At 41.0% G+C, this 26,235-nt stretch overlaps 1 protein-coding gene across 1 annotated transcript; it reads left to right on the forward strand.

Annotated features, from left to right (window-relative positions):
- The first annotated feature begins 9,607 nt into the window (after positions 1-9,607).
- On the forward strand, positions 9,608-25,499 carry xirp2b (xin actin binding repeat containing 2b). The gene is made up of 8 exons (XM_061692017.1): positions 9,608-9,658; positions 11,600-11,734; positions 13,058-13,147; positions 14,381-14,435; positions 14,525-14,613; positions 14,858-23,984; positions 25,203-25,333; positions 25,414-25,499. The coding sequence occupies exons 1-7, from the start codon at positions 9,608-9,610 to the stop codon at positions 25,292-25,294; spliced, it is 9,639 nt and encodes a 3,212-aa protein (XP_061548001.1). The 3' UTR covers positions 25,295-25,333; positions 25,414-25,499.
- The last annotated feature ends 736 nt before the right edge of the window (positions 25,500-26,235 follow it).

The raw sequence follows: 26,235 nt of genomic DNA on the forward strand, positions 1-26,235 counted from the left end.
AAACGTGTAAGCACCATACACAACTCTGAAAAATAATCAAAGCACTAACACATCAACATGAGAAGTGTCCTGGCTTGTCCATCATTAATTATAGAGTTCTAAAGGGGTTGCCATGACAGTGGCCAAGTTGTATTTCTACTTATTACACGCCGCCAGCATACCATCAAGATAATTTAGACGCTGTTGTTTCAAGGTACATTTTCATTTATATTACTTTGAGATTATCATCCATTGTAATTATGCGAGTCACTGCCAGTAGCGGGCCTTCATTGGGGATTTACATGACCTAATTAATCCCCTTAATACCAATTACATAATTGCACACAACTGTGCCATGTATTTGGAGCAGTTCAGAATCCAAATGTATTTAATGACATGACAATAATATATATTTTTAATCAAATACATCATACCCACCAGCGATGCTGTTTATTAAATGTATAATGTGTGCTGATCGCAACTGACATGTTTTGCTAGTTGTCGTTGGCTGTAACCAACTGTGAGGCCAAATTTGAAATCTGATTTGTTAAAGAAACAGAAGAGAATAGATTTTTGGGAATAAAATCTACAATTTCATAGAACAAATATAATTTAGCTTGCAAATGTAGGTCAGTGCTTCTGATAGTATTTTGGTGCCAACAGAGAAGGCCTCGGTAATAATGGTTCACTGTTCTGAGTTCCCACTCAGTGATGACGTTCATATGAATTGCTGTCTGTCTCTATATGTGCTCTGTGATTGACTAGCAACCAATCCAGGGTACAGCCTGCTTTTCGCCCCAAAGTCAGCTGGGATAAACTCTAGCTCCCCGCGACCCTCAACAAGATAAGCGGAAGAGAAGATTAGAAAATGCATGGATAGATGGATGTAATTATGTTGACGAACCCACGACTGAACATTTTAATGAGTCCCCTAACAACCCCAAATTATCCAATTTGTGGGTTATGACCTTTTTATTTGCTGCTGCAACAAAATCATTAGCCCTGCTGTCATAATGATCCTCTGTTATCCATTCGTCTTTGTATTTCTGATAACGACCACAGTGTTGGTCACATAGTAAATGTGTATATTGTAAGTGTCACAATAATTACTGTAGTCTACATTGAGCAGCTTGCCAAAGATGAAAGCCTTGAAGATAATGAACAAATAGCTTCCTGTCATGGTCATTTTACATTGTCACACATTGTTACTCCATTGGGCTATTGAGCTACCAGAGGTGGACATGTGTCTTCCATCAATGTTCGGCTTACAAGTCAGTAGACCAGCACAGCGCAATGTGATGCCATCGTGTGCAGAAGGGTCTCACACACACCACACACACACACACACGCACACACACGCACACCACTTTTTGCAGCACATCACCGCCATCATTCTCTCTGATCTACAGCCCTTGCTTCAGTTCACTCTCAGCATCTTTTACAACCACACTGCAGACAATCCAAAGAGGAAATTAATTTTCTAAATGCTTGCATGAAAGAGGAGCACTTTTTATTGGTCAGATAGCCACATTATAGTTTAATTAATTAAAGCTCAGTTGGCTATTCAAAGTATCCCAATGCATCACTACGCTTAGTGCGGGCACAGATAAGGAATAATAATAAGAAATGGCGTTCCGAAATGAATAGAAGCTTTGATCGCTGCGATTCACGGCCTCACTTCTGGTGTTCTGTGGAAGAGATGCGGCTCATTGACATGCGTCCCATGATGCATCTGTCGGCGGTCGGCATCCAGTGCTCACTGGAGCACGGTGCAGAAGTGATGCCAAGTCTCCACAGCGCATCAACAAGGAAGGCGGATTGTATTTTTAAAATTGGTATTACCCCCTGAAATAATACAACAATAATTCTATATTGTGACTATTCTTGCTATAGGAATAGTATATTTCAAATATATTCTTCTATCACTTATGTGCAAGATAATGATGAAAAGGTTATGCCTGATGACATGATAAGAATCTGTGAATTGGCTGACTGGGATGTCAATTAGCTGTGGCTTATTTCTAAAACGATCATTGGGTTTTGCTGAACAGAAGAGAAGATGCACAAATAAGCTTCTATTAAATCAGTTTTAACTTTGATTACATTTCTTCACAGTCAGGCATTGCTCTCAGTACATGTATATGAAGGTTTGATTATTTATTTTTTTTTGTCCAATCAGATTTCAGCCTCTATGTGCTGCTATGTCGGTTGTGAAACGCTTTTGCATGTATGTCTATGTCTGTATTATACTGAGAGGCTGGAACAGATGAATGCCATTTCAACTCATTTCAATGGGGAATGATGATTTGAGATGTTTTGAATTGAGAACAAGGGGTACATACAATGGATGGATGGATGAATATACCATTACCTACAGTTTATACTATTTATTTACTGTAATATTTTTCACAATAATATAAAATGCTAGTCAGAATTTGGAAAACATGTTTTCATGTTATAGAACAGCAAAGTTATCTTCTACCTTCCACCTAAAAGATAATCACTTGGTTTCAGTTGACATGGCCACAATTAGGGATGGTGAATTAGCATCTGCGTCACAACCTCCATTTATTGAACTCAGCTCAGAAGTGACTAGCGTTAGATCGTCCGAAACAGTGACACAGCAACAGTCGCCTCTTTCGCACGTCATCCCACGCCGCCACACATTTCAGGCAAGGCTAATCGATTTCCACTAATGTACTGCGATTCAAATTGACAGGTGTTTCTAATGCAGTATATGGTAATATGATGAAGGCAGCCCTTGCACCTCATTACATTGTGTAGATCATTTTTGTGAGTGGTAAGTTTCAAATACATTCTCACTGTTTGATATGAAGCTGAATAATTCAACCATCTCATGTTGGCCAGGGGAAAAAAGCGGCAAAGAAATCTGACAGCTACAGTGATTGGGTTTCCTCGAAGCACGATGTAAACAGCTCCGAGGCGTCACTCTTATTTAATCAAGTGCTGTTACAAAGAGCTCACAGCAGACTTAATAACCAGCAGCGGACTGGGTGAGTAAGAGGAGCGATGATTTACTCATTCACACTTTAAGGCTCTCCAGCAAACACTTGTTTGTGCAATGAGTATTTCGTCGGAGGGCTGAGAGCCAAAGCCTCCAAAGCCCCCAAAGCTGAGGTTAGAAAGCGAAGACAATTTATTCACTCTGGAGACCAACCATGTTTGCTGTTGGTACTTGTTTTTACATAAATTGTGGTTTTCCTTTGGATTTTGGCATAATGATTTTGGACTTTGGACTTCATTTTGGTTGCACTTTGATTCATAACTGTCATCACCTTCAGTTACATAGAGTGGATCCCGGTCATTATCATCTACATTACCTGAAAGAAAATAAATGTGAAAAAAAATTAAAATAGCGCAGTTGTGGTCTAAGTCATAACATCTGCCAGATCTATCAATATTTCATGAAAGATTAAGTGAAACATTCACTTATGCTAACATGCACATGCACATGCACTGGTACCTAAGCTACAGCACTACTTTTCTCAAGCTCTGAACCTCACTTTCTGCTATGTTTATTGTGGGAGGTGAAGCCTGGTTTCATGGGCGCGGCCATCTTGGAAATTGGAGTTGGCCCATCGTTGCACTGATGAATCAGGACAAGTGTTGAGTGCAGTAAAGGACAACCCCCTACATGTCAAAATTGGAACTAATCCTTGATTTACACTAATATGTATCTGAAGGATATGCATGTTGCATCTATTTAATTTCTGATCTTAATTTACAAATGACAAAAATGAAGTTAGCCCACTGTAGTTCTCAGTGGCTCAATTGGTTTCTAAGCAAAAGCAGAGTAAAGCAAATATATGTATATTTGCTTTACTATATATATATATATATAGCTCCGAGAAAAAAAAACATCATACAAACATTTAAAACGCAAATAAAAACCTAAACCACAAAAATGGTCAGAAATAACTATTTCCTTAATGTCAACTGATAGAATTTCAACATCCTTAGAGATGACCAGGTCTAAGATGTGACCTTGAGTGTGGGTTGGAGTCTTAATATGTTGAGAGAGGTCAAATGTGTCGAGTATAGCAGAGAGTTCTTTAGAATATTTTTTTTCCCATGTTATTGTCAACATGAATGTTAAAGTCTCCCGTCATGACAAAATAGTTCTGAGCATCAGTTCTGAAAAATCCTCTATACATTTTCCATTGTATCTTGGAAGTCTGTAAATTATTAAAACAATAACATGTTATTGTTTTAATAATTTACAGACTTGTAGGGCATATATAGACAAACAACCATTCACACTTACATGCACACCTGTGGGAAATTTAGAGTCTTCAATTAATCTGACATGGATGCTTTTGGAATGTGGGAGGAAGCCAGAGTACTGGGATTTGCTATTGAATTACTGCTCTGTGTTATCATCAGACACAGACACATTTTTCATCATCAGTAAGAAATATTGAAAAAATGTTTGCTAGGTTGCAGGTCGGACTTGCGTGACATTTGACCTGAGTCCTTGGCTGTGGCTTGGCTATGGTCTGGATCACCTCAAATCATACTGAGTTGTCCGCCCAAGTTGCTTTGTCGTTTAAAACTTCACAAGGTTACTGCACAACTAATATACTCTATATTAGTTTAGTGTGTGTGCGCGAGCGTGCGTGTGTGGGTGCGCATGCGTGTGTTTTTGCCTCATGGCCCAACTCGACTGCACTACAGTGGATCATTCCGCGCAAACTGCATAATTCAGGGTCATCATGAAAAGATAAGCTTACAAGTTAATTATTTTTATCCTGCTTTTAAATCCTCTCTTGTTCATAGTCTAAATAGGAGCCTGAATGCAACTCTAAATGTCAGGAGTACTGACTTTCAGTTAATCAGTTAAAGTTGAAATAATAAAAAAATGAAAAATGAATGAAAAACTCACAATGATGATAGAAGTGCCTTTGGCTCCCTTAAAAGGAGCTATACAAATCAAAGTTATAGTATTAAGATGTTGTGTCACTGATGGTGTAATGGTTCACTTGAAAGATGGATGCATGGATGGATGGACGGACTGACAGACTAACGGACAGACTGCTGGATGGATGGATGGATGGTACTGTAATGCCTTCCCATGTGGGTAAGGAGAGGCTCACCGGACGATGCACTTTCAGCTGTTTATTGAACGGGACAAAAAGTTGAATAAAAATTCAAAATGAGAACACTCGCAAGGAGCTACAGTAAGCCAAAACTCACGGTCAGAGGCTCACATGCAGACTAACTGATCAAGTTACTCACTAAGCCACACCCCTTAAAGGTACACATACAACACTACAGTTGTTGTGGCTTTTGGCTTGTCCCAATGTACAGTAATTATACATTATAAAACCAGTTCATATCCTATTCTTTTAATGCTGTTTTCTTATACTGTATTAAAATAAAACAAACTGTAAAACGAAATAATGCAATTTCATTCATTTTAATGAGAAACATTTAGTAAAGTAAGTAAATTGAGTTCCAGAAGAATTAAACTCGTAAAGCCCGCCACACACTGAGAGACATGGCCGAAGGCGACTGAACTGTTGCACAGTGTGCAGGGTTCTTCAACTAGTTTTCATGAGAGGCTGACCGTTGATTTGGAGTTTTTCTGCTCTTTAGTAATCAGTAGTAGAACATAGGTTGCTCTAACTAAAAACACCGGGTTTCTGACCAACGCGCGGAGGAAACAAGCTTTTCGGGAAAAGTAAGTTATCAAGTGGACTATATATATATATATATATATATATATGTTTTGCGGCGGCACGGTGGAAACTGGCTCGAGTGTTTGCCTCGCAGTTCTGAGGTGAGGGGTTCAATCCCCGGCCCCGCCTGTGTGGAGTTTGCATGTGCTCCCCGTGCCTGCGTGGGTTTTCTCCGGGCACTCCGGTTTCCTCCAACATCCCAAAAACATACTTGGTCGGTTAATTGACAACTCTAAATTGCCCGTAAGTGTGAATGTGAGTGCGAATGGTTGTTTGTTTGTATGTGCCCTGCGATTGGCTGGCAACCAGTTCAGGGTGTACCCCGCCTCCTGCCCGATGATAGCTGGGATAGGCTCCAGCACGCCCGCGACCCTTGTGAGGAGAAGTGGCTCAGATAATGGATGGATGGATGGATATGTTTTGCTCTTGTGACACCTCAAACAAGACAAACGGGACTGAGAAAGAGGTTTTGGTGGGAAAATAATCATTTATTTACAGATATACAACTATGAAACTACAGTGTGAGCAATGCTGACTCAGAGCATGGCTCAAAGTAAACGTCAGTGGCTTTTTTACATGGCATTTGTCATTCACGCCATGAACTGCGTCATCTTTTCTCACGGTCGCGACACCACTTTTTACGACCTACCGTGAAAAATACTTTGCCTATACCATACACATACATACTCTGTTCAAATGTGAGGTGCCTAAACTTGTCTGACTTCCCACGTTGGCATTTCACTCCCTCATAATCGATGTGACAAGACGAGAGTCACCCCCTAATCTTTATCTTCTAACGCCAACTCCAAAGCAATGCGACATCACCATCTTCAGGGTACTTTTAGTCATTACAGTGGTTTACACACTTTAATTTCACAGACAAGCTGGGTGAGACCCTCTTCCACACCTGCTCATTGAAAAGCATGATAAATATATACTTCGGTGGAAGTAAATGGCTGGAAACCAAGTGACAAATGTAAAGTCAGTGAATGAGTTAATGGGGTCGAGGTCAGGGCTGTCATACTTTTCCACACCAAACTGACTTTATGGACCTTGCTTTGTCCACCGAGACACAGTCATGCTGGAGCAGAAAACTGACTTCTGAAAATTGCCCATGTTGAATATTTCTATAAAACAGGTGGCCCATTAGAAGATCTGAGGATCCTCTCACCAGGGGTGTTCAGATGCCATGGCAGACATTAACATTAGTTTTGCTGTTACAAGATAGCAGAGGCAGGCTGGCGCCACCGTCTCCGTCTAGACCAAACAAGACGAACTGCCTCGCACACAGCACTCTGAGGTGTCTTGTGTTGGATTTACTGGCCCCCTACGCCCTACTAGCTTTGACATTACATTACATCATTGGCCCCATTTGAGACTCACCGCACACCACGACACGGTTTACTGTCACCTGAATTGACGACTGGCGGGCGTCCATGTTGCGCGGAATAGGAATACTCGTGATGGATTCTGGGGATTCTAGAATTTCATGACAGACTGTAACAGCTGTTGCGTGCCATGCGATGTGGGGCCGTGATGATGAAACTGGGTTGACGTGCTTGATGAGTACACAGGCATCTGTAGGGGAAATGCTTTTTTTTTTTTTTTAAAGGGGTGGCTCTAACAAAATCAGAGAAGGGCCATGTTTTGGGAGTGGGCGGAGGTTCTAAAATAAAATCAGCTGTCACTCTCCATTCGTCCGACAGAGGTGGACGCGCTACTGGAGCTGGTCTCCAACGCTGACTGGGATTTGCTTTTGATTTGGAAGGACCCTGCTGGCTGGGGGTGCAGTGGCCATTTGAGTGGGAGTCTACCTGTTGAGCTTTTTTCGTAGATATATAACTCACCTTCTATTTTTACCTGGTAGGTCATGAATGAATGGGACTTCCCTGCGTGATGCCATGTTAGTTTGGAATTATGACTGTTTGAACCGCAGGGAAATAGAAAGCGACTAAACACAAAATTAACTCAGCAATTTGAAATGCTGCCTCGAGGAGAGAAGTGATTTATTCTGCTTCCAAATAGACGGAGCTCTGTATTACTGCAGGTGTTGTGTCGCTCTACTTGGGAAATACTTGACAAGCCACGAAATGGGCAGCACAGTGGAGTGATTTCCAGTAAATCCCATGTTTATCGATGTGACTGCAGCATTTTCAGACAGGGACACTGTGACCTCACTACTTTCATAAAAGCAACAAGGCCCTTCATGGTTGCGTTTAAAATAGGCTACACTTATTTTTGTAAAGGCGCCTAGATAACTTCACTTTCTTGTTATTTGAGCTTGCCGTTCAACATAACGTGTCATTCGATAGCCTAGGACTTTTCTGGATGCAAATTTTACTATCTGCAATAACATTTAATAGTTTCTATATATACAGTATATCCCCTCAAGGGAGCTAGTTACATAGTAATTTGCAGTAATTTAGTTTCATTCAATTATTAAGTTTAAATATCCGGTTTATACAGTACACTTTCCTCAGAGCAAATCACTTAATAAAGCTGCTAATCAATAACGACCTGAAACTTTAATTAATTCAATAAAAACAGGCTACAAATGGTGCAGTGCTTCAATGCACCAGTTGCTTTTAATTGTATGTCTATTGACTTCATTGAAGTTTGAGAACTGGATGTTTTGTACCAAAAACAATTCATATTTGAAACCTGCATAAATGAAAATGTTACAGGTGTAGTAGATTGTCATGTAGTTGATGTTAATCACAATACTCCGCAAATTATTATAGCAGTCAGTAAACACGATTGACAAAATACAGTAGTGCCTTGACATACAAGTGATCCGACTTAAAAGGTTTTCGAGATACAAGCTGTCATTCGGCCAATTTCTTTGCTTTGACTTCTGAGCACAAACTTCCGATAAGAGCACTGTATGATGGCATTGAACTCAATTCAACGCACACAATAAGGAGCAGTTTGGCAATTGATTGAATTACATTTAATTTAATTCAAAAAGGCTTCAAGCTGTTTAATGCCACTCACAGTTGAAGTTTACTGTCAAACTAAACATCAAACAAAGAGAATTACACGTATATTTAAAACAACTATATAGCTTTGCCTTAGGAAAGGCGGCTTAGCTTAATGCTAACAAATGATCCAAAACACCACTGACATGCTAACAGTTAGTATTGATTGTTGCGGTTTTAGAAGCAACGGATATTTGAACACAAACGTTGGAACAACACGTAGACATATAATAAAACAATACTCATAGGCATAGCTTTTTATCCTGTATGAAAAATAACTAATATTACAGCACCTGAGTCACTTACAGTAGTAATAGAAGAAGTACTATTCTTCTTCATTTGTGTCTGCATCACTGTATTGTACTCTCTCTTGGTGGCAATGGCGGGCACAGCAGAACGAGCAGCACAATAAATTGGACTCCAGCACTGAATCCTGATGCACATGTTGTTTAATTCTTTACATTCAATTGAATTATGTTATTATTCTGTGTTTTTATAAAGTCAAATATAATATAATCCTATTTTGCCTAACTAAAAAACACAAACACAAAAATTGAGGGGTGGCTGGAACGGATTAATGGCATTTCCATTCATTTCAGTGAATGGATGATCAGGATGAAACACCCAAGTGTTTTGGGTAACAAGCGTGGTCACAGAATTTTTTTTAAATTGGTATTTCAAGCCACCACTGTATAAGCAATAAACTATGGTTGGTTATGAGTTAATATGTTCCATTCATTGCTTTTTGGGCAATTATGTTCTTCTGAGAATGTTCTTTTCCCATTGTGATGTGAATATTTCCAGCCGACTCACATATGACGACCCCTGTAAACGAAACAGTTTCTTGGCTGTGTGTGTCTTCAGCTGCTGGCAGCACACGTTTAAGCCGAGCAGGACCTCCTGAAACATTTTAACAGGAAGAACCAAGCGCTGACCCACTGTAGGGCCATCATGTACCAGGCTACTGTCACCCAGCGAATGGACAACATCATCCCAAGCAGGGTACTTTGTGCATGAACATTTCATATTCAGCGTGGAGCCACAGCCATAATATGCTGTCATTAAAGTGATGTTTATGTCACTGTTGTACGCAGCCTTGAAGGCTGCGAGGTAGCTGTGCAACAATACTCTTGGTATGGTCACCTTTTACTGCCGATGTTGTCATGTTGTATTCATGAAGGTGGTGACAGTCGTGCAGCCGGGAGTGACTCGGCAGGGGGGGTCAGCAGCCTTTCATAGACAGTACAAATTGAGAAGAGTGTATAAATAGGAAGGAAACAAGACTCCCTGAGCAGCTCTAAGGAGAGTGCTGAAAAGAGAAAAATGTTATTATTTTGAAATGTTTCGGTAAATAAAAACAACTTTTTTTTCCCACTGAATGCGCTCCGTAGGTAAAAAAAAGAAAATAAACAGTTGAACCTTTCTACGTAAAATCAAAATGTAGTACAAAAGCCAAAGCACTCATTTCTCAGAAAATTAGTAGCCACTTCTCTGCTCTTCTCCACTTTGTAAAGTAATATCAGAGCAGAAACAAACTGATGATAGCCACGCTAATTAGCGAGTTATCTGCCCACACAGTGTCTATAGTATTTATTTCAGTAATTGTAGACACACCAACGCTCATAGCTTGTTGCAAGCATTCATTTCCAGGCAGCATTATAGAGGAGTAATACATTAATGTTACCATGAATTTGTCGACGAGTGATGGGTGTCGCGCACGTAAATGCGACAAGCGGGAAAGTCGTGACTTGTTAAAACTCTGGTATACCTTGAAACCAGTAACCGCCCCATGCCTGGATACAATATACAAACCCCAATTCCAATGAAGTTGGGATGTTGTGCAAAACAAATAAAAACAGAACACAATGATTTGTAAATCATTTTCAACCTATGTTCAATTGAATACACTGCTAAGACAAGATATTTAGTGATCAAACTGATGAAGTTTATTTTATTTATTTATTTATTTATTTTAAAGCTTCACTCATTTGAATTTGATGCCGGCAACATGTTAACAACACTCTTAACTTAACTTAACTTAACTTAAGACACTAACTACACTACCAAGCTTCAACAGCTTGGTACTGTAGGTGGAATTCTTACTTCACTTGTACAACAGTATGGAGTCTCCATTGTCGTATATTGCACTTAATAATGCACCACACATCCGTGGTCCCTTCTCAAGGTTTGTTTTTTTCCCGAAATGGGGTTTTGAGTTTTTTCTTGCACAGTCGGGGAGTTTAGGCCAGGAGAGTTCACGGTCAGTTCATGGTCAACTGTAGGCCTGTGAAGCCCTTTGAGACTCTTTTATGAGTTCGGCTATACAAATATAGTTTCTAGTGTCTAGGTTCTAGTTAGGACATGCCCTGCTGCAATATGATGGGATGCTGCATCCAGGCAGGACTGCCTAAAACTGAACATGATTTCCAAATCATTCTATTCTGTTTTTATTTATGTTTAACACAACGTCCCAACTTCATTGGAATTGGCAATGTATTTAACAATATTATTACTGTGTGTTTTTATAAAGTACAATGTTATGGAATGTTTGTTTCCTCATTAAAATACAAATTACAACAAATGTTGTTGATTCTTTTTAGGGGGGAGTCTGGAAAAGATCAATACCCATCCATCCATCCATTTTCTGAGCCGCTTCTCCTCACTAGGGTCGCGGGCGTGCTGGAGCCTATCCCAGCTGTCATACCATTTCCATTCATTTCCATGGGAAATGTGATTTGAGATGTGGTTTTAGTTAAGATCGTGGTCCAGGAACAAATTAAAGTCGTATCTCAAGGCACCACTGTATTGCTTTATTTGAAAACAGTCACTAGTGCAAAAAAGTTGGAGACTTCTGCTTTGCAGCATGATTAACAGGCTGAAGATTAGCCTCGTGTGAGGTTGTGTCAAAGAGAAGCCTGCTCATGATAGTCCCTGCTTCATTAGGTCATGGATGAGTCTGAGATCTGTTCTGTGCCTGAGGGACTTGCCAGTGTGAGGAAACAATTTAAGACCCAGGAAACTACCTCGACTACCACATCACAAGTAACCCAGTTCCATTTCCAGCACAGCAGTGTGCAGGTACACAAAATTAGAGGCCAGTTTGCCAAATTATGGGCGCCAATGCATGAAAGAGAATGAGATGTCTATCATCAAGTGAGCAGGAAACATTACTGGAGACAGGAAACCTGATTGCTTGCTTTCATTTAGCTCACTAACATGCATGGTTGCACCCTGCGAAAATATGCCATTTATTCAGAAAATGAACACAGAGGTTTGTGATACATCTTACCTCTCATATGCACCAACACACGCTTTTCTATTATTTTGTGGCACAGTATGAATGAACAGCACTGCATGTTCTTTGTCATCTCACCTCTATCAGCACAAGTCGTACTGCATTGCATTGACGGTCGGGTCCCTGCTTGGTCTCAGCATGGCATACCAGATAACACTTCAGTATGTGGAGCTGACTCGCATCAAATGAACACTAGTGGAGCGTGCTCAGATGAATGAGGCATATTTTTGTATATTGTTTGAAATACATATCATATCCAGGCATGCAGTCTGTATCGGCACAGTTCCAGAGTGTTGAATTACTTTACAGCGAACCGCTAGATATTCGCTGATCTGGATTAACCAAGTCATATCTTTAGGGATTTACATTTTTTTTTTTAAATTATTCACTGCAAAAACAGTTTGCTGTTTTTTGTGCTCAGGCCAAACTATTGTTTTGCCAAGGAACTATGTTGCAGTGAGTTGAGGAGCTTCACTTAAACAAAAGTTGTGATTTGCCACCATCTTGTGGTATCTATCGGCAGGGTTCAAGACTGCCCCTAAATGGTCGCATTTTTTTTTTTTAAATACGACTGATAGTCATCAGTCAACAACAACCATCATTACTTTCTTCATGGTTATGTTTTGTTTAATGATAATGCTTTTCTGAAATGCTTGAGTGTTTAATTTGAATTCCATTAAAATAACATTTATTTAATAATAAATCATGTTTTCTTTAAAGAATTGTACCCACCTTACAAATTCTGCCTGGGTAGAACATATGAGCACAACTGTGTGTTTTCTCATTTACTAAAGAAATGTAGGACTGTGAATTTCAAAATAAGAGCAAGTAAATAAAAAGAAAGTATTACATATTCAAATAAACTGCTTAACTTCAGAATAAATATTTGAAAAAAACAACAAACTACAGTTAATACTTCATGTTTTGATCATATGGGTAGAAGCAAAATAATGCATTGTAGAAACGCATTATACATAGGTAGAGAGGTTTTCCAGAATTTTAAGGTCAACTTTGGGGGTGCGTATTATACATGGGTGCACATTATACACGAGAAATTACGGTACTCGCTGCATATCTGATCATTGTCATTGTTTTTACAGTTACAGGAAATGTCACACTCAGAGGTCTCTGTCTCAAGCGGCGGGCAACAGATGGTGACAGGCACTCAGCAGTTACTATCCAACCAAGAAAAAATGGTATTCAATATTTGATTAATTTGTTGACAAAATAACTTGTTCTATGCCTGATTTAATCTGTGTTATTCGTGCATTCACTGGCCACAGAATACATCTCCATAATCTAATGAGCGCTGTACAAAACCTTTTTAAATGTTCTGCCCTTAAACATTAATAAAAAAGAATTACAGTGAACCCCCTTTTATCGCATTACACAATATCTTGCCAATGATAAGAATATTATCACAATACTCTGACCAGTATTGGTAAAGTATATTGGAAGACTAGAGATCATGAAGTACGGAGCTAAAAAAATAAAACAAATTAAAATAAAAACAGTATTCCTGTGCAATAAGCATAAGAAAGATACACTCAGATAAATTTTCTTTTACTTTTTTTTCCATTAAGATGTAGTCAATTTTCTGAGCCGCTTATCCTCACAAGGGTTGCGGGAGTGCTGGAGCCTCTCCCAGCTATTAGTTTACATTGCATTTAGAATAATATATAGTGTAATTGCGGCGGCACGGTGAGTAACTGGTTGGCACATCCGCCTCACAGTTACCAGCCCCGCCTGTGTGGAGTTTGCATGTTCTCCGGGTACTCCGGTTTCCTCCCACATCCCAAAAACATGCATGGTACGTTAATTGAGGACTCTAAATTGCCCATAGGTGTGAATGTGAATGTGAGTGCGAATGGTTGTTTGCTTATATGTGTCCTGCAATTGGCTGGCGCTCAAGTTCAGGGTGTACCCCGCCTCTCGCCCGAAGATAGCTGGGATAGGCTCCAGCCCGCCTGCGACCCTATTGGGAATAAGCGGAACAGGAAGATGAATGAATGAATGATTGACTAGTTTAATTGCTAATTAATTTACACGCTGACTCTAAATTGCCCGTAGGTGTGACTGCGAGTGCGAATGGTTGTTTGTTTGTATGTGCCCTGCGATTGGCTGGCAACCAGTCCTGGGTGTACCCCGCCTCCTGCCCGATGATAGCTGGGATAAGCTCCAGCACGCCCGCGACCCTAGTGAGGAGAAGCGGCTCAGAAAATGGATGGATGGATTTACACGGTTTTGACGTGCATGCATATCAGTGACATTATTAATACTGTACCGTAAAACTTAACAATAGGGTATACCTCACAACTGCACAACTTGTTAATGTTGTGCCCAGGAAGTGTATTATGTTCTGTTGGATTTGGCAAATTAAGATTACTGAGGACTAATTATTTGTGTTTCCTTTTGTTAAATATTTATAGGTGTCAGACAGTGACAATAACTTACATTACAGTGATAAAGACCATGAAAATGAAGGTAAGGCATTGAGTCGCATTGTGTGGACACAGCATTGCTCCCAACCTAATGGAAGGTGTCTTTATTCTCATTTCTATGCTGATGAACAGAAGAGGAATTTCCTAGATACACAACAAAAGAACTAAGGGCTCACTTTGAAAGAACTATAGAGGAAGCAGCCCCACACAAACCAATTAAGGTAATCACTTCCATTTTATATTTTTTAATACCACAAAAAACATTTTTTTCTGTACCGTGGAGCATAATAATATTGGTTCAACTGACAGCTATTCTGCTTTGGTAAGGTTGTATCATGTGACTGATGCTTTATCTGCAGGTGTATTTAACGATATGGAATAATTATGTGAGATGTTTCAAGTTACTCACAAATGCCACTTTTCAAGTTACTTACCCATAAATGTCACTTTTGCTCTTTAAAAAAGATTGGACGTGACATCAATCGGTCAAAGTGGTCCCCATGTGTGACCCAAAACAACACAGTGACTAATGAGGTGCACCAAGAGTCAGTAGTCGAAGCAGAAGAGGACACATTGGATGCCATGATAGATTACGAGGATTTTCCACCACCACCACCTCCACCAGCAGCCATAGAAGATTCTGATTACCTTCCGCCTCCACCGCCGGATTTACTCCAAATGTCATCAGGCATTGAAAATATTCCCCTTACTCATTACTCATCTGAAGATCCTCAAGGTTTAGTGAACTCGGGCAAAAACCTTCTCAGCAAAGAGGCTTCCATCAAGCAGAGGAGCATGTCTGAGCTGAAACGTCTGTACAAGCACATTCATCCTGGAGTTCGGAAAAATATTGAAGAGGAGTTCTACAATGAATACAATGAATCTGTAAACAACCAGCGTGATAGTCAAGCTTACTTATATGAGAATGAAGCTGATGTCACCGATGAGGAATACGAATGGGAAGAGATTCTGCCTGGAGATGTGCAGTCAAGGCGCTGGATGTTTGAAAATAAGCCACTAGATGCCATCAAGGATGAATCCCTGAATGGAGATGAAGACAATAACAAGTTTACAGAGAAAGAGATGATTCTTGGAAAGGATGTGAGACGTACGGCGTGGATGTTCGAGACAAAGCCGATGGATGAGTTAGGTCCACGTGAGAGCTACTCGATGGAGTATAGGAACAAGTTTGACAAGGGAGATGTCCGAGCTGCAGCGTGGCTGTTTGAAACCCAAACGATGGACAGTCTGAATAAAATGCACAAGGAAGAGGAGCTCACCAAAGAGGTCGTATTTACAGGAGAGGACGGAATTGCCACCATTTACATGATTGACAATAAGTATATGGAAGGCCTCGGACACACTGAGACAATCAATGAGCGGCATCTGTTGAGCTTAAGGGCGGTCGTGGAAGAAATCAATGATGATGAGAAAACTATAACAAGCACCTTTGACACTCAGTTTAAATGCATCATCATGGGACAGTCCAGTCAGATGCTGGAGATTAAATCTGTGCGCAAAATTGAAACTGAGCTGGAGAACTCGATTGGTTCACGTTGGCTTTTTGATACAGAACCTCTTGATGTGAACAAACCTCTTTCATCGTTTAAGCTGGTGTGTAGTCTTTCTATGGAAGACTGTAACAAAGGAGACTGGGGCCGATGGTTGTTTGAGATAAAGACATTGAATTCCCTGACTGAGTTGGAAAGCTCAAAAACTGAGGAGGTAGTTGGGGCAGATGTGCGCAAACACTGCTTGATGTTTGAAACCCAACCAAAGGATTCTCTCAAGGATGATTCAAATTCCATGACTCACTCTGTTGAAGAAATCATTGGGGGTAATGTTAGATTAGCGAGAAACTTCTTTGAAAGCAGCCCTCAAACAGAGAGGAACAACTGCCCTGAAGTTGGAAACTTTAAAAAGGCACTGGCGAATGAAGAAATAAAAGGTGATGTGAGACATCAAAAGTGGCGCTTTGAGAGTCGACCTATGGAGCACCTACGAGAGGGGAAGAAAGAGATAACTCGAACTGTAAACATCGAGGAGGACCTCACGAAGGAGGAGGGCACAAGTTGCAGAGCAGATGTTCATAGGAATTGCTGGGTGTTTGAGACTCAGCCAATGGACATGTTAAAAGAGGATTCAAACTGCCTTCCATTGACAAAAGAGGAAATAATTGCAGGCAATGTAAAATCTACCAGACATTACTTTGAAACAATCCCAACTGAGGAGCCTAAGGAGCTTGCAGAGGTGGGAAAACTGAAGAAAAGAGTGGAACTTGATGAGGAGAGGGGAGCTGTTCAACATCAGAAATGGCTATTTGAAAGCCAACCTTTGGAGCAGATTCGAGATGAAAAGAAGGAAGTCATTAGAACAATTGACTTGGAAGAAATCGACAAAGTGGATGTGTCAAACTATAAGCAAATCTTTGAGAGCACAGATTTAAACAGAAGAGACGAGTCTCAAAAGATCCATATTGAGGGTGTCACAAGTGGTTCAGTGCAATCTAACAAAAACCTATTTGAGTCAGGGCTATTGTATGCCATGGAGGACCGCTCAGGCCACTTCCATGAGGTGAAAACAGTGCGTCACGAAGAGGTGGTGAGCGGAAATGTAACAACATACAAATGGATGTTTGAAACACGACCAATTGACCAATTTGATGAAAGCATTGACAAATACCAAATAATTAAGGGTGTATCCAAACAGGAAATAGAATCTGGTGATGTTAAGACTGCCAAGTGGCTGTTTGAGACACAGCCTCTTGATGCCATCAAGTACTTCAGCAACATCGAAGATGAGGAAATAGAAAATAAAAAGCAAGACATTATGAAAGGAGATGTAAAAAACTGCAAGTGGCTATTTGAGACACAACCAATGGATGTCTTGTATGAAAAAGTGGACATAAACATTGAAAATAAGTCTGAAGAAATGCCAAAGGGAGATGTTAAAATGTGCACATGGCTTTTTGAGATGCAAGCCCTTGATACAATCCATGATGAGACAGAAACTGTATTCAAAACATGCACTGTGAATCAAGAGGACATTCAAGGGAAAGATGTCAGCACGGCGTGTTTTCTCTTTGAGACAGAAAAACTAGAGAATCTTTCTGGGGAGGATGCACGCTCCTTTAAACGAGTCACAGAGATTGACATTGCATCTGGAGATGTGTTGAGAAAGAAGCACATATTTGAACACAGCACCTCCGATATCATGACATCAACATCAGAGGAAATGATGCAACATCTCAAGAGAGCCCAGACAGCGGAAATACAGAAAGGAAACATAGTGACCTGCAAATGGCTCTTTGAAAATCAATCTATAGATACCATACATGACGGTAAAGAGGAAGTGCTGACAAGCCGTACGGTAACTGATGTACACGGAGGGGATGTAGACAGAGGTCGCTTCATCTTTGAGACCTTCTCCTTGGATAAAATTAAGGAGGCAGTGTCTGAAACTGAGCTGTCCACAATGCAAACGATTGCTCGCCATGATGAAGAGAAGGGCGATGTGACAAATTACACAATGCTCTTTGAAACTCAGCCTCTTTATGCTATTCAGGACAAGGAGGGTCATTACCATGAAGTTACCACAGTCACCAGCGAGGAGGTGACACGTGGAGATGTAATCGGAACCCGGTGGTTGTTTGAAACCAAACCCCTTGACGCCATCAAGGACTCCGATGAGGTTTACATAATTAAATCTGTCACACAGCAGGATGACCAAAAAGGAGACGTCATCTCTGCAAAGTGGAAATTTGAGACACAGCCACTTGATAGGATTTCTGAAGAAAAGAAGACATTTATAAAGACTGTAGATGACATTCAAGGGGGAAATGTTAAAATGAATAAAGATCGCTTTGAATCTGATACTCCGTTGGATTTTGTCAGAACAGTCAATGTAAGTGAAATACAAAAGGGTGATGTCAGGTCAGCTAAATGGAGATTTGAGACCCAGTCAATTGATAAAATAAGGAGCCTGAGTTCAGAAAACCTGATTGAGATGGTTAAAAAGGAGGAGGTGGAAAAAGGAGATGTGAAGCATTCAGTTTGGCTGTTTGAGAAAAACCCTTTGGACCACATTAAAGAGGTTGATGAGGATGAGGAGACACATGTCACTCAAGATGAAATTGTCAAAACAGATGTAAAGTCAACAACGTGGCTCTTTGAAACAACCCCTTTTGATGACTTCAATGTGACGAAAACAGAGAAGAGAGAAATCTTGGGCAAGAGCGTCAAGGAAACACTTGAAGAGCTTTATAGTCAGAAAGTGGTGACATCGAAAGGAATACTCATCGAATCTGATGAAATCGGGGATGTTAGGATGGCAAAATACAATCTAATGAATCAGCAAGCTCCTGAGATTCAGCGGGAGGACGTAATCAGAGGGGATTTGCAGACAATTATGATGAACCTCCTGAACAGACAGGAACAACAGGGGCGGCAGGTGGTCATTGAGTCAGAAGAGAAGGGTAATATCAGTTCAACAGTGCAGAAACTTTTCAACCAACAGAGCAAAAAAAGTATTGAAAAGGAAGAAATTATACGAGGGGACATTCAGGAAGCCATAAATAACCTTTTCAATGATAGTGGCTCAACCAAACATGGACTTCTCATTCAGGAGGATGAAAAGGGTGACGTACAGATGACAATATATTCCCTTCTGAACAAACAAGACTGTGTTAGTGTAGAAAAAGAGGGTGTGGTAAGAGGGGATGTAAAGAGTGCCCTGAAAAGACTCGCCAGCCAAGATCAGCATGATCTGACAAAGAGGATAACGGTAGATGAAACTGAGAAGGGAAATGTCAATTTTTATTCCACATGTATCGAATCTGGAGCCCTCAGTTATCTAAAACAGCTCAATTTAGAACCAGATGAAGCGTCACCTGAAGCGGTAGAGAAAGAAAAGATTATTGGTGGTGACATTCATGGCATGAAAGTCATCCTTAGTCAAAACCAAACTCTGATAGAGCGCACAGTGGATGATATTATCCCGGGTGATGTTCATAACACAGTAAAAGTTTTCATGACGGAGCCCACCGTTTCATCAGAGAGTCTCCTTAAGGAGGACATCGTTAAAGGGGATTTGAAAGCTGCATTGACTTCTTTGTCGGAGTCGGTGAACCAGACAGTTGTTGTGGAGAAAGAGGAGGTGGTGAAAGGCAACATACCCAAAACAATGCGATGCCTAGAGAGGGCACAACATCGTCTCAAGGAAGTAGAGAAGCCAGATATCATCCCTGGTAACATCAAAGGAACTCTGAGATCCCTTGAGAAATCTGCAACTTCCCGAGTTAAAGCCACCATGGATGATCTAGTTTCTGGAGATGTTAAGGCCACATTAAGATATCTTGAGCTGGCAAAGCAAACAGTGCATGAGGTGGAAAAGGAAGAAATTGTGAGGGGTGATATTCACACAGCAATGCAATGTCTCCACGACGCTTCTGCTGAAAAGAGAACATGTCAACAGGAAATAGTTGTCCAGGGGGATGTTAAAGGACAGCTCTTTACGGAACCTCCTTCCTCTCCCAGAATGCAAAGGAGCTCGAGCACTGAGGAGGAAGAAGTGAAAGGTGATGTCAAGATATCAATCAAGTCCTTATATGAAACACAAGAGCAAACTCTGATAGAGAAAAAAGAAGTGCTAAAGGGCGATGTGAAAGGCATGATTAAATCACTTATGGAAACGGCACATCGTGACACTCCCAAAGGTAAACTCGGCTCCTACAGAAGAGTCAGAGTTAAGCAGAGGCCTCCTGTTAAAAATTTAAATGCTGAGACACAGAGGAACGCACAAAAAATCAAAACTGCAGTTTCACCTGAAAGTCAGTCTGGTGCTAATGAAACAAAAAATGTTCAATCAAAGTCTCGTACAGTCGAAAGGAGTACCATGCAATCAAAAACGATTGTAAAGCACAAAACCATAACACAAAGTCATGGCACCAAAACATTAAAAACAGAATTCTGCAATCTAAAGCCAAAGGGAATGATACAGTTAAATAAAACTAAAGTAGAAACAGATGTTTACACTATCAAAGGACAAGTGCCGGAACCAGATTTGCCTCTTCCTCCTCCACCTCCGCCTGTGGTAGATATTGAACTTCCTCTGCCGCCTACGCCACCCCCTCCGTGTGTGGATTCTGACGTTGATCAGCTCCCTCCTCCACCGCCACCAGCTACCAATGAGCAGGACTTCCTCCCAACACCATCACCACCACCTCAGCGAGAACTGGAAAGAATGCCAAAACAAGCAGTTCATGTTTCACCAGCGGAGGCTAAAACGATGATGGTAAAGAAAGTCAAAGCTCCAACTTTGTGTCCTGTCCCAAAGCTTAAGCCTGGAGTGGAAAAATACCACACAGCAGAGTTGAGTCAGTCCATAACTGCGACACGTATATCTAAAACAAGTGAAGTCCCACCACCACTGGAATCGCCACAAGCACCGAGGAAAGTTTGCATCTCTCCTGTAAGATTCACCCCGCCTTCTTCCCCCCCGCCTCAAATGAGAGGGAAAACGAGGAAATTTAGCACCCCATTAATAAAAGCGGAGGAAACGTACCGGAAGCATAAAGAGGATAGCACTCCTCCAACCACTCCAACTCCTCCCAATGTAAATGACTCACTTTTTACTGCTCTTCAGAATATTGCCACTGAAGATGTAAAGCAGACACATAACATGCCCAAGATAAAACAGGCCACAACTGAAAATGCAGCTTTGATACTTAATTTAGACTCCTCATCATGTGATGCATCCAAGCAGGTTGTTATCTCCAATACCATTCAGAACAATGTCAGCACCATTCATGAAAGAATTCTCACAGGGCCTACCACAATATCATCTGCCAAACAGGAAATGGTTTCTAATGAGTCTTCTAAGGTCAGCTCTGTTCAAAAGAGCTATGTCTCACAGAAGCTAAGAGCTTCTGTGAGACAAACTGCACAAACAACGAAACAGAAAATAGTTTCACTTTCCTCCCAAGTGTCAACTCAGGCTGTCATTGCTGTTGAGAAGAAAGATGTGAAAAATATGAAAGTAAGGGGAGCTGATATAACTGAAAGAAAGATGGACGATGGAACAGGTATAGATAATGCAACAGGCCTTGTTAAAATGGTGAAACCTGAAACCACAGAACAGAATTCAAAGAAATCTCAATTGCAGTGCAAGAGAAAAGAAAAAACTGAATTGCCCACTGATCAATCTACCACCAAAAACCAGGACACTGTCTGTGATGAACCGAATCAAAGAGAAAAAGCAGAAGCTATTGGGACTGTAAAAACAGGGAAAACAAACCAAAAGGTAAAAAAGAACAATAAGCAGGAAAAGCAGGTTGATGCAAAGGTGGAAGAAGAGAGAAAGACACAGGTGAAAGTGAGCAATGCCACTGAACTGAAAATAATGAATGAGTCAAGCGAGATAAATACAGAATTAAAGCAGGAGATATTGAAAGTGTCTCCCTCCCCAATGGATGATGTTACGATCAATTTAACTGACAGCCCAACAGCAACTTCAACACCAACAAAGAAGAAAAAGAAATCCAAAAAGTCTAAAGGGGGTACACAATTAAGTCAAAGTAAAGACGCTGGCACAGAATCAAAGACGGCAATCACAGAAACATTAAATGAAACAATTGCTCTTTGCCAAATTCACACAAGTGTCACAGAAGGGGATGCTCAAGAACCCTTGATGACAGAAAGGAAAGACGACAAGAACTCCCAGCAACTAAAAGCGCAGGAAAATCATCTGAAGGGATTGAAAAAGAAGAAAGCAGTGACAGTTGCTCAGAAGAGTGCACAGGCGTCACCGGAAGAAAGTCGTGCCGTCCCAATTAAAGTGCCAGTTGAGTCAGAACAAAATGAAATGGTAGCGTCTAGATCAGTGGGAAAAGTGGAATCTCAAAAACAACAGGTTTCAGGCTTAATCTCGTATATCACAGGGATGCAAACTGTTTCCAAAACTAGGCTTAGTACATTTTCAGATTGCCTCACAAGCCCACAGGTGCCTCACAGATCAGGGGATTCTGTTGCAGAGACTAATCTGGCTCAAAAGGTTGATATGAAGGAGAAGCATGAATTGGAGTCTGTTGCTGAGACAACTGCATGTACTAAAATATCCAACATCAGCATTGGTTCTACAAAAGTACAGAAGCAAACAAAGAAAGAGACCTTAAATGAAAGCAAGAAAGAAGAACAAACCGACCTTCGAGCTCCCTCGCCATCTCTCAGAACCCGACCTCCCTCTCCTACATTTCTCGCCATTGAATCCATTCGAAGGACTAACTCGCCCCAGAGAGTCACTCCTTCACCTACACTGCTCCACAGGCCAGCCACACCTCCCACGCCGCCACCCCGCTGTGTCACCCCGACGTCACGTCGCTGCGACACCCCGACGTCTCGGCCTACAACAATCACACCCTCTCCGACGTTTGACCTAGCCGAAAATTTGCCGCGACTTAAAGGCGCTACGGCCAAGCTCTCACGTGGCGTTACCCCACCGCCGTTAATTTCCACACAGCTAATATTTGAGAAGAAATCTGAAATCGTGGAAACACCTGCATCATTCCATCGGCAAATCAAACTTGAGGCCCCCCACACCTCAAAGACCTCCAGAAACAATGTATTAGAGACAATAGGAAAAAGTACATCTGAAGCTCCAGAGGTTTTAAATGCAAATAAAACCCAAAGTAGCTCTGGCATCAAACCGCCACTTTGTAATGATGTCCCTGAAGATATCTCAGAGTTATCATTGGCTTCAGTCAGAGAAAAGAGGGAGTTTTTTGAGGAGGCCCGAAAGGCTGAAATGAATAAAACCTATATCCGTAAGGAACCTATTGCTATCCCTGAACGACTGGGGCCAGACCTGGAGGATAGTGATGAAGAAAATGTGCGTAAAGAAAAGGAAGATCTACCCAAAGCAGACTTGTCTGGTCTTATAAATAAATTTGAAACAACAGATAAAACGGCTATCAGCAATGAGTTAGAACCACCTGCACAGTGGTTTCACAACGAAGGTGAAGATTGCATCAAAGAGAAGGAAGACCTTTCAGAAAGGGCGTTGCCAGCTTTTGACACCCAGGCTCTTAAGAATGTTTTTGAAATGAGTGAGCAGAGGTTCTCTTTAGATGAGCAGAAAGGGGGTCGAGAAGCGTCAGTCGACACATCAATGCTGCAAAGTCCTCCAGAGATGCAGGAAAGCTTAAAGGAGGGCTCTGCCCTCCCCCCTCATGAAAATGTGGTAGAAATTGTACAGACAGATCCATCAGCTTTCTCTGAGAGCAAATCAATCACAGAGCATTGCTCAAACGTTGATGTGTTTGGGAGCAAGGTCACGACGACAAGTGTCAGTCAGCACTCTGCCAGCGTGTCAAGACAGCCGGCTCCTTTTTCCTATGCTGACGCGGTGAAAAGGAAAGCGGTGGCGGCGAGGAGAATGCAAACGTGTGACGAAGACGCCACCGAGAACTTACTGAAGAACTTCCACCTAACCAGGAACAACAGTGAGACGGTTTTCAAGAGTCTCGGCGACACTGTGTCAGAAATGATGACGTCACAAGCAGTGTCTCATCGGGCTCGTCAGACAACCATTGTCTCCGGTAAAAAAAAAAACTAGGAAGCATGAGCCATGACGAAACTGAGGCATGGATGGAAAATGTGCTTGTGCTTAGTAAAAAACAACAACAAATAACCTCTGAATAATGTGGACTGCACAATTTATTTCATCCTCTGATTAAGATTATATACTGACACCGCTAGATACTGTGCACACCATAGGCATATTTAGATCCTTTTTAGGGGTGCATAGGCATGTCATTTCAGCACCCTTACAAATTCGAATGGCGATAGAAGGAATTACAGTATCATGTATTTGTTTTTCTAACTCAAAGCAGACATAATGTTTTTCTTGGACTTCAAAATATTTGTATAAATGGGCCGGTTGTGTGTCTAACGCATGTACTGCTGATCTTCATGTGCCAAAATGCTTGAATGACAAACACGTTACCATGTATATTAGGAATCTAAATCCTGCCTGTTAAAAAAGCTAAGTAGTACACCGAAGGTGATCCACTTAGTCGCTGAGACTGTATGCACCTCAGCCAGGATGTACAGCGGCCTTTAAGGTACAAAAGGCAATCGGCAAAGCAGTCCATTGCAAAAGTTGACATTGGTGAGCTTTCAGTAATAGAATCCTTGTTTCTAAAACACTAATATGGTCAGTAGTCAATAACAGTGTATAATCTCTTTTATTTCTTTACTTCAGGTTTTTTCAACAAAATGCTTGAGCTGAATTATGAGTTATTATAATTAGGTTATTGTAATTAAGTTTGGGATTATTCATTCTGACTGTGACTACAGTAGAACATCTGACTAATTGATTCATTTTGAAAATGCAATGTGAACCTACCTGAATTAAATGTTGGATATAGTTGACTTGAATAATAAGATCTATCTTTCGGTAGTTTTGTATGTACATAACTTTCAAACTCATTGCCCAAAATAATTGCTATATGACTCAACATTTCATTATTATTAGGACTGAGTTCGGATCCTAGATTCACGCATGGTACACACCAATCCAATAGAAAGTAATCATTTGTGCATATTTGAATGGTGAGTTTGAGTACAACAACAATCATGGAAAATGTTTATTCATTGTTTTTTTGGTGAGACAGACTGGCCTAATATGCATTTCGTAAAAATGTGGAGATGAGCGACGCATGTTTTGCTATGCATGTGCTCAAACAGTTATCAAACACAAATTAGTTTTGGCCAACAAATTAAAGAGTTTTAATTTGTCATTTTTACCCCAACAGGCTCGAGTTCCGAAGTCGGAGCTCTGCACAGTGTGTCGAAGGAGGGTTTATCCGATGGATGGATGGTTAGTGGACAGAAAAAAGTACCATAAATCCTGTTTCTTCTGTGAGCAATGCAAAAGTAAACTAAGGTAAACGTGGCCGTCCTTAATTGACACATCACACACTTTTTATACTGCGCTGAACGGATGACAACCCATGTCTATTGCAGCCTGGGAAATTACGTGTCTCTCCACGGACACTTCTTCTGTCTGCACCACTACAAACAACTCCTCAAGTCCAAAGGGATGTACGATTATGAACTCGGGCAGAAAGCTCCCACAGGAACTGGCGGATTCATCCCACCAGAGCAGAAACTAAAATGGAGATATTCAACAAACAGCATAAGTTCAGTTGACAGGAACAAAACACACAGTGGTGAGATTGGAACGACAAAAGCATTTGATGAGAGCAAACCGCAGGGCAGCAAGATATCAGTCGTTTGGCCTCCGCAGGCTGATTCCCCAAAGAAAGCCTTTAAAATCGAGGAAGACATTCAAATAGCGAAACCACAGTGGCCCCCGCAAGACAATTCCCCCAAGTTCATCCAACAGCAACATGGGCAGACTGTTCCAAGAAGTGTCCTTTAAAGTAATCATTCAAGTGCAACCCCCCACCCAACCCCGGCAAAAAAATGTAAAAGTTCCGAAGGTCCAATTAAGGAAATATTCACGGCGTTTTGAGTTAAATGATTGAAAGAATGAAAAGTATGTTGTTCTGAAGTAAGGATGCTTAGCTGTGTGAGCAGCTAAGCATGTTGTTGAAGTACGTAAAGGGAATGCTAGAGAATGGGGATGTGACAAGAAATACTATTTATGTTTCATTCATTGTATATATTTAGATTTTTGATCATGTTAAACAATGAAATGTATCAAGAATTGGCAGGCATGGCCAGAATTGATTTGTTTTACTGCTGTGGGGATCATGGAATTGGATTTTTCTCCGAGTGAATATAAATACAGTAATGGATCCAACGCATTTCCTTATGTGAGTA

The sequence above is a fragment of the Phycodurus eques genome, chromosome 12 (genome assembly GCF_024500275.1).
Source record: "Phycodurus eques isolate BA_2022a chromosome 12, UOR_Pequ_1.1, whole genome shotgun sequence".
Classification (NCBI taxonomy): Eukaryota; Metazoa; Chordata; class Actinopteri; order Syngnathiformes; family Syngnathidae; genus Phycodurus; species Phycodurus eques.

Bases quoted from the DNA above. Each gene is read 5' to 3' on its own strand.
- xirp2b (XM_061692017.1), top strand. From the start codon at position 9,608: ATGTACCAGGCTACTGTCACCCAGCGAATGGACAACATCATCCCAAGC. The intron at 13,148-14,380 runs GTATTCAATATT...AAATATTTATAG, and splicing joins TATCCAACCAAGAAAAAATG to GTGTCAGACAGTGACAATAA. The intron at 14,436-14,524 runs GTAAGGCATTGA...GCTGATGAACAG, and splicing joins TAAAGACCATGAAAATGAAG to AAGAGGAATTTCCTAGATAC.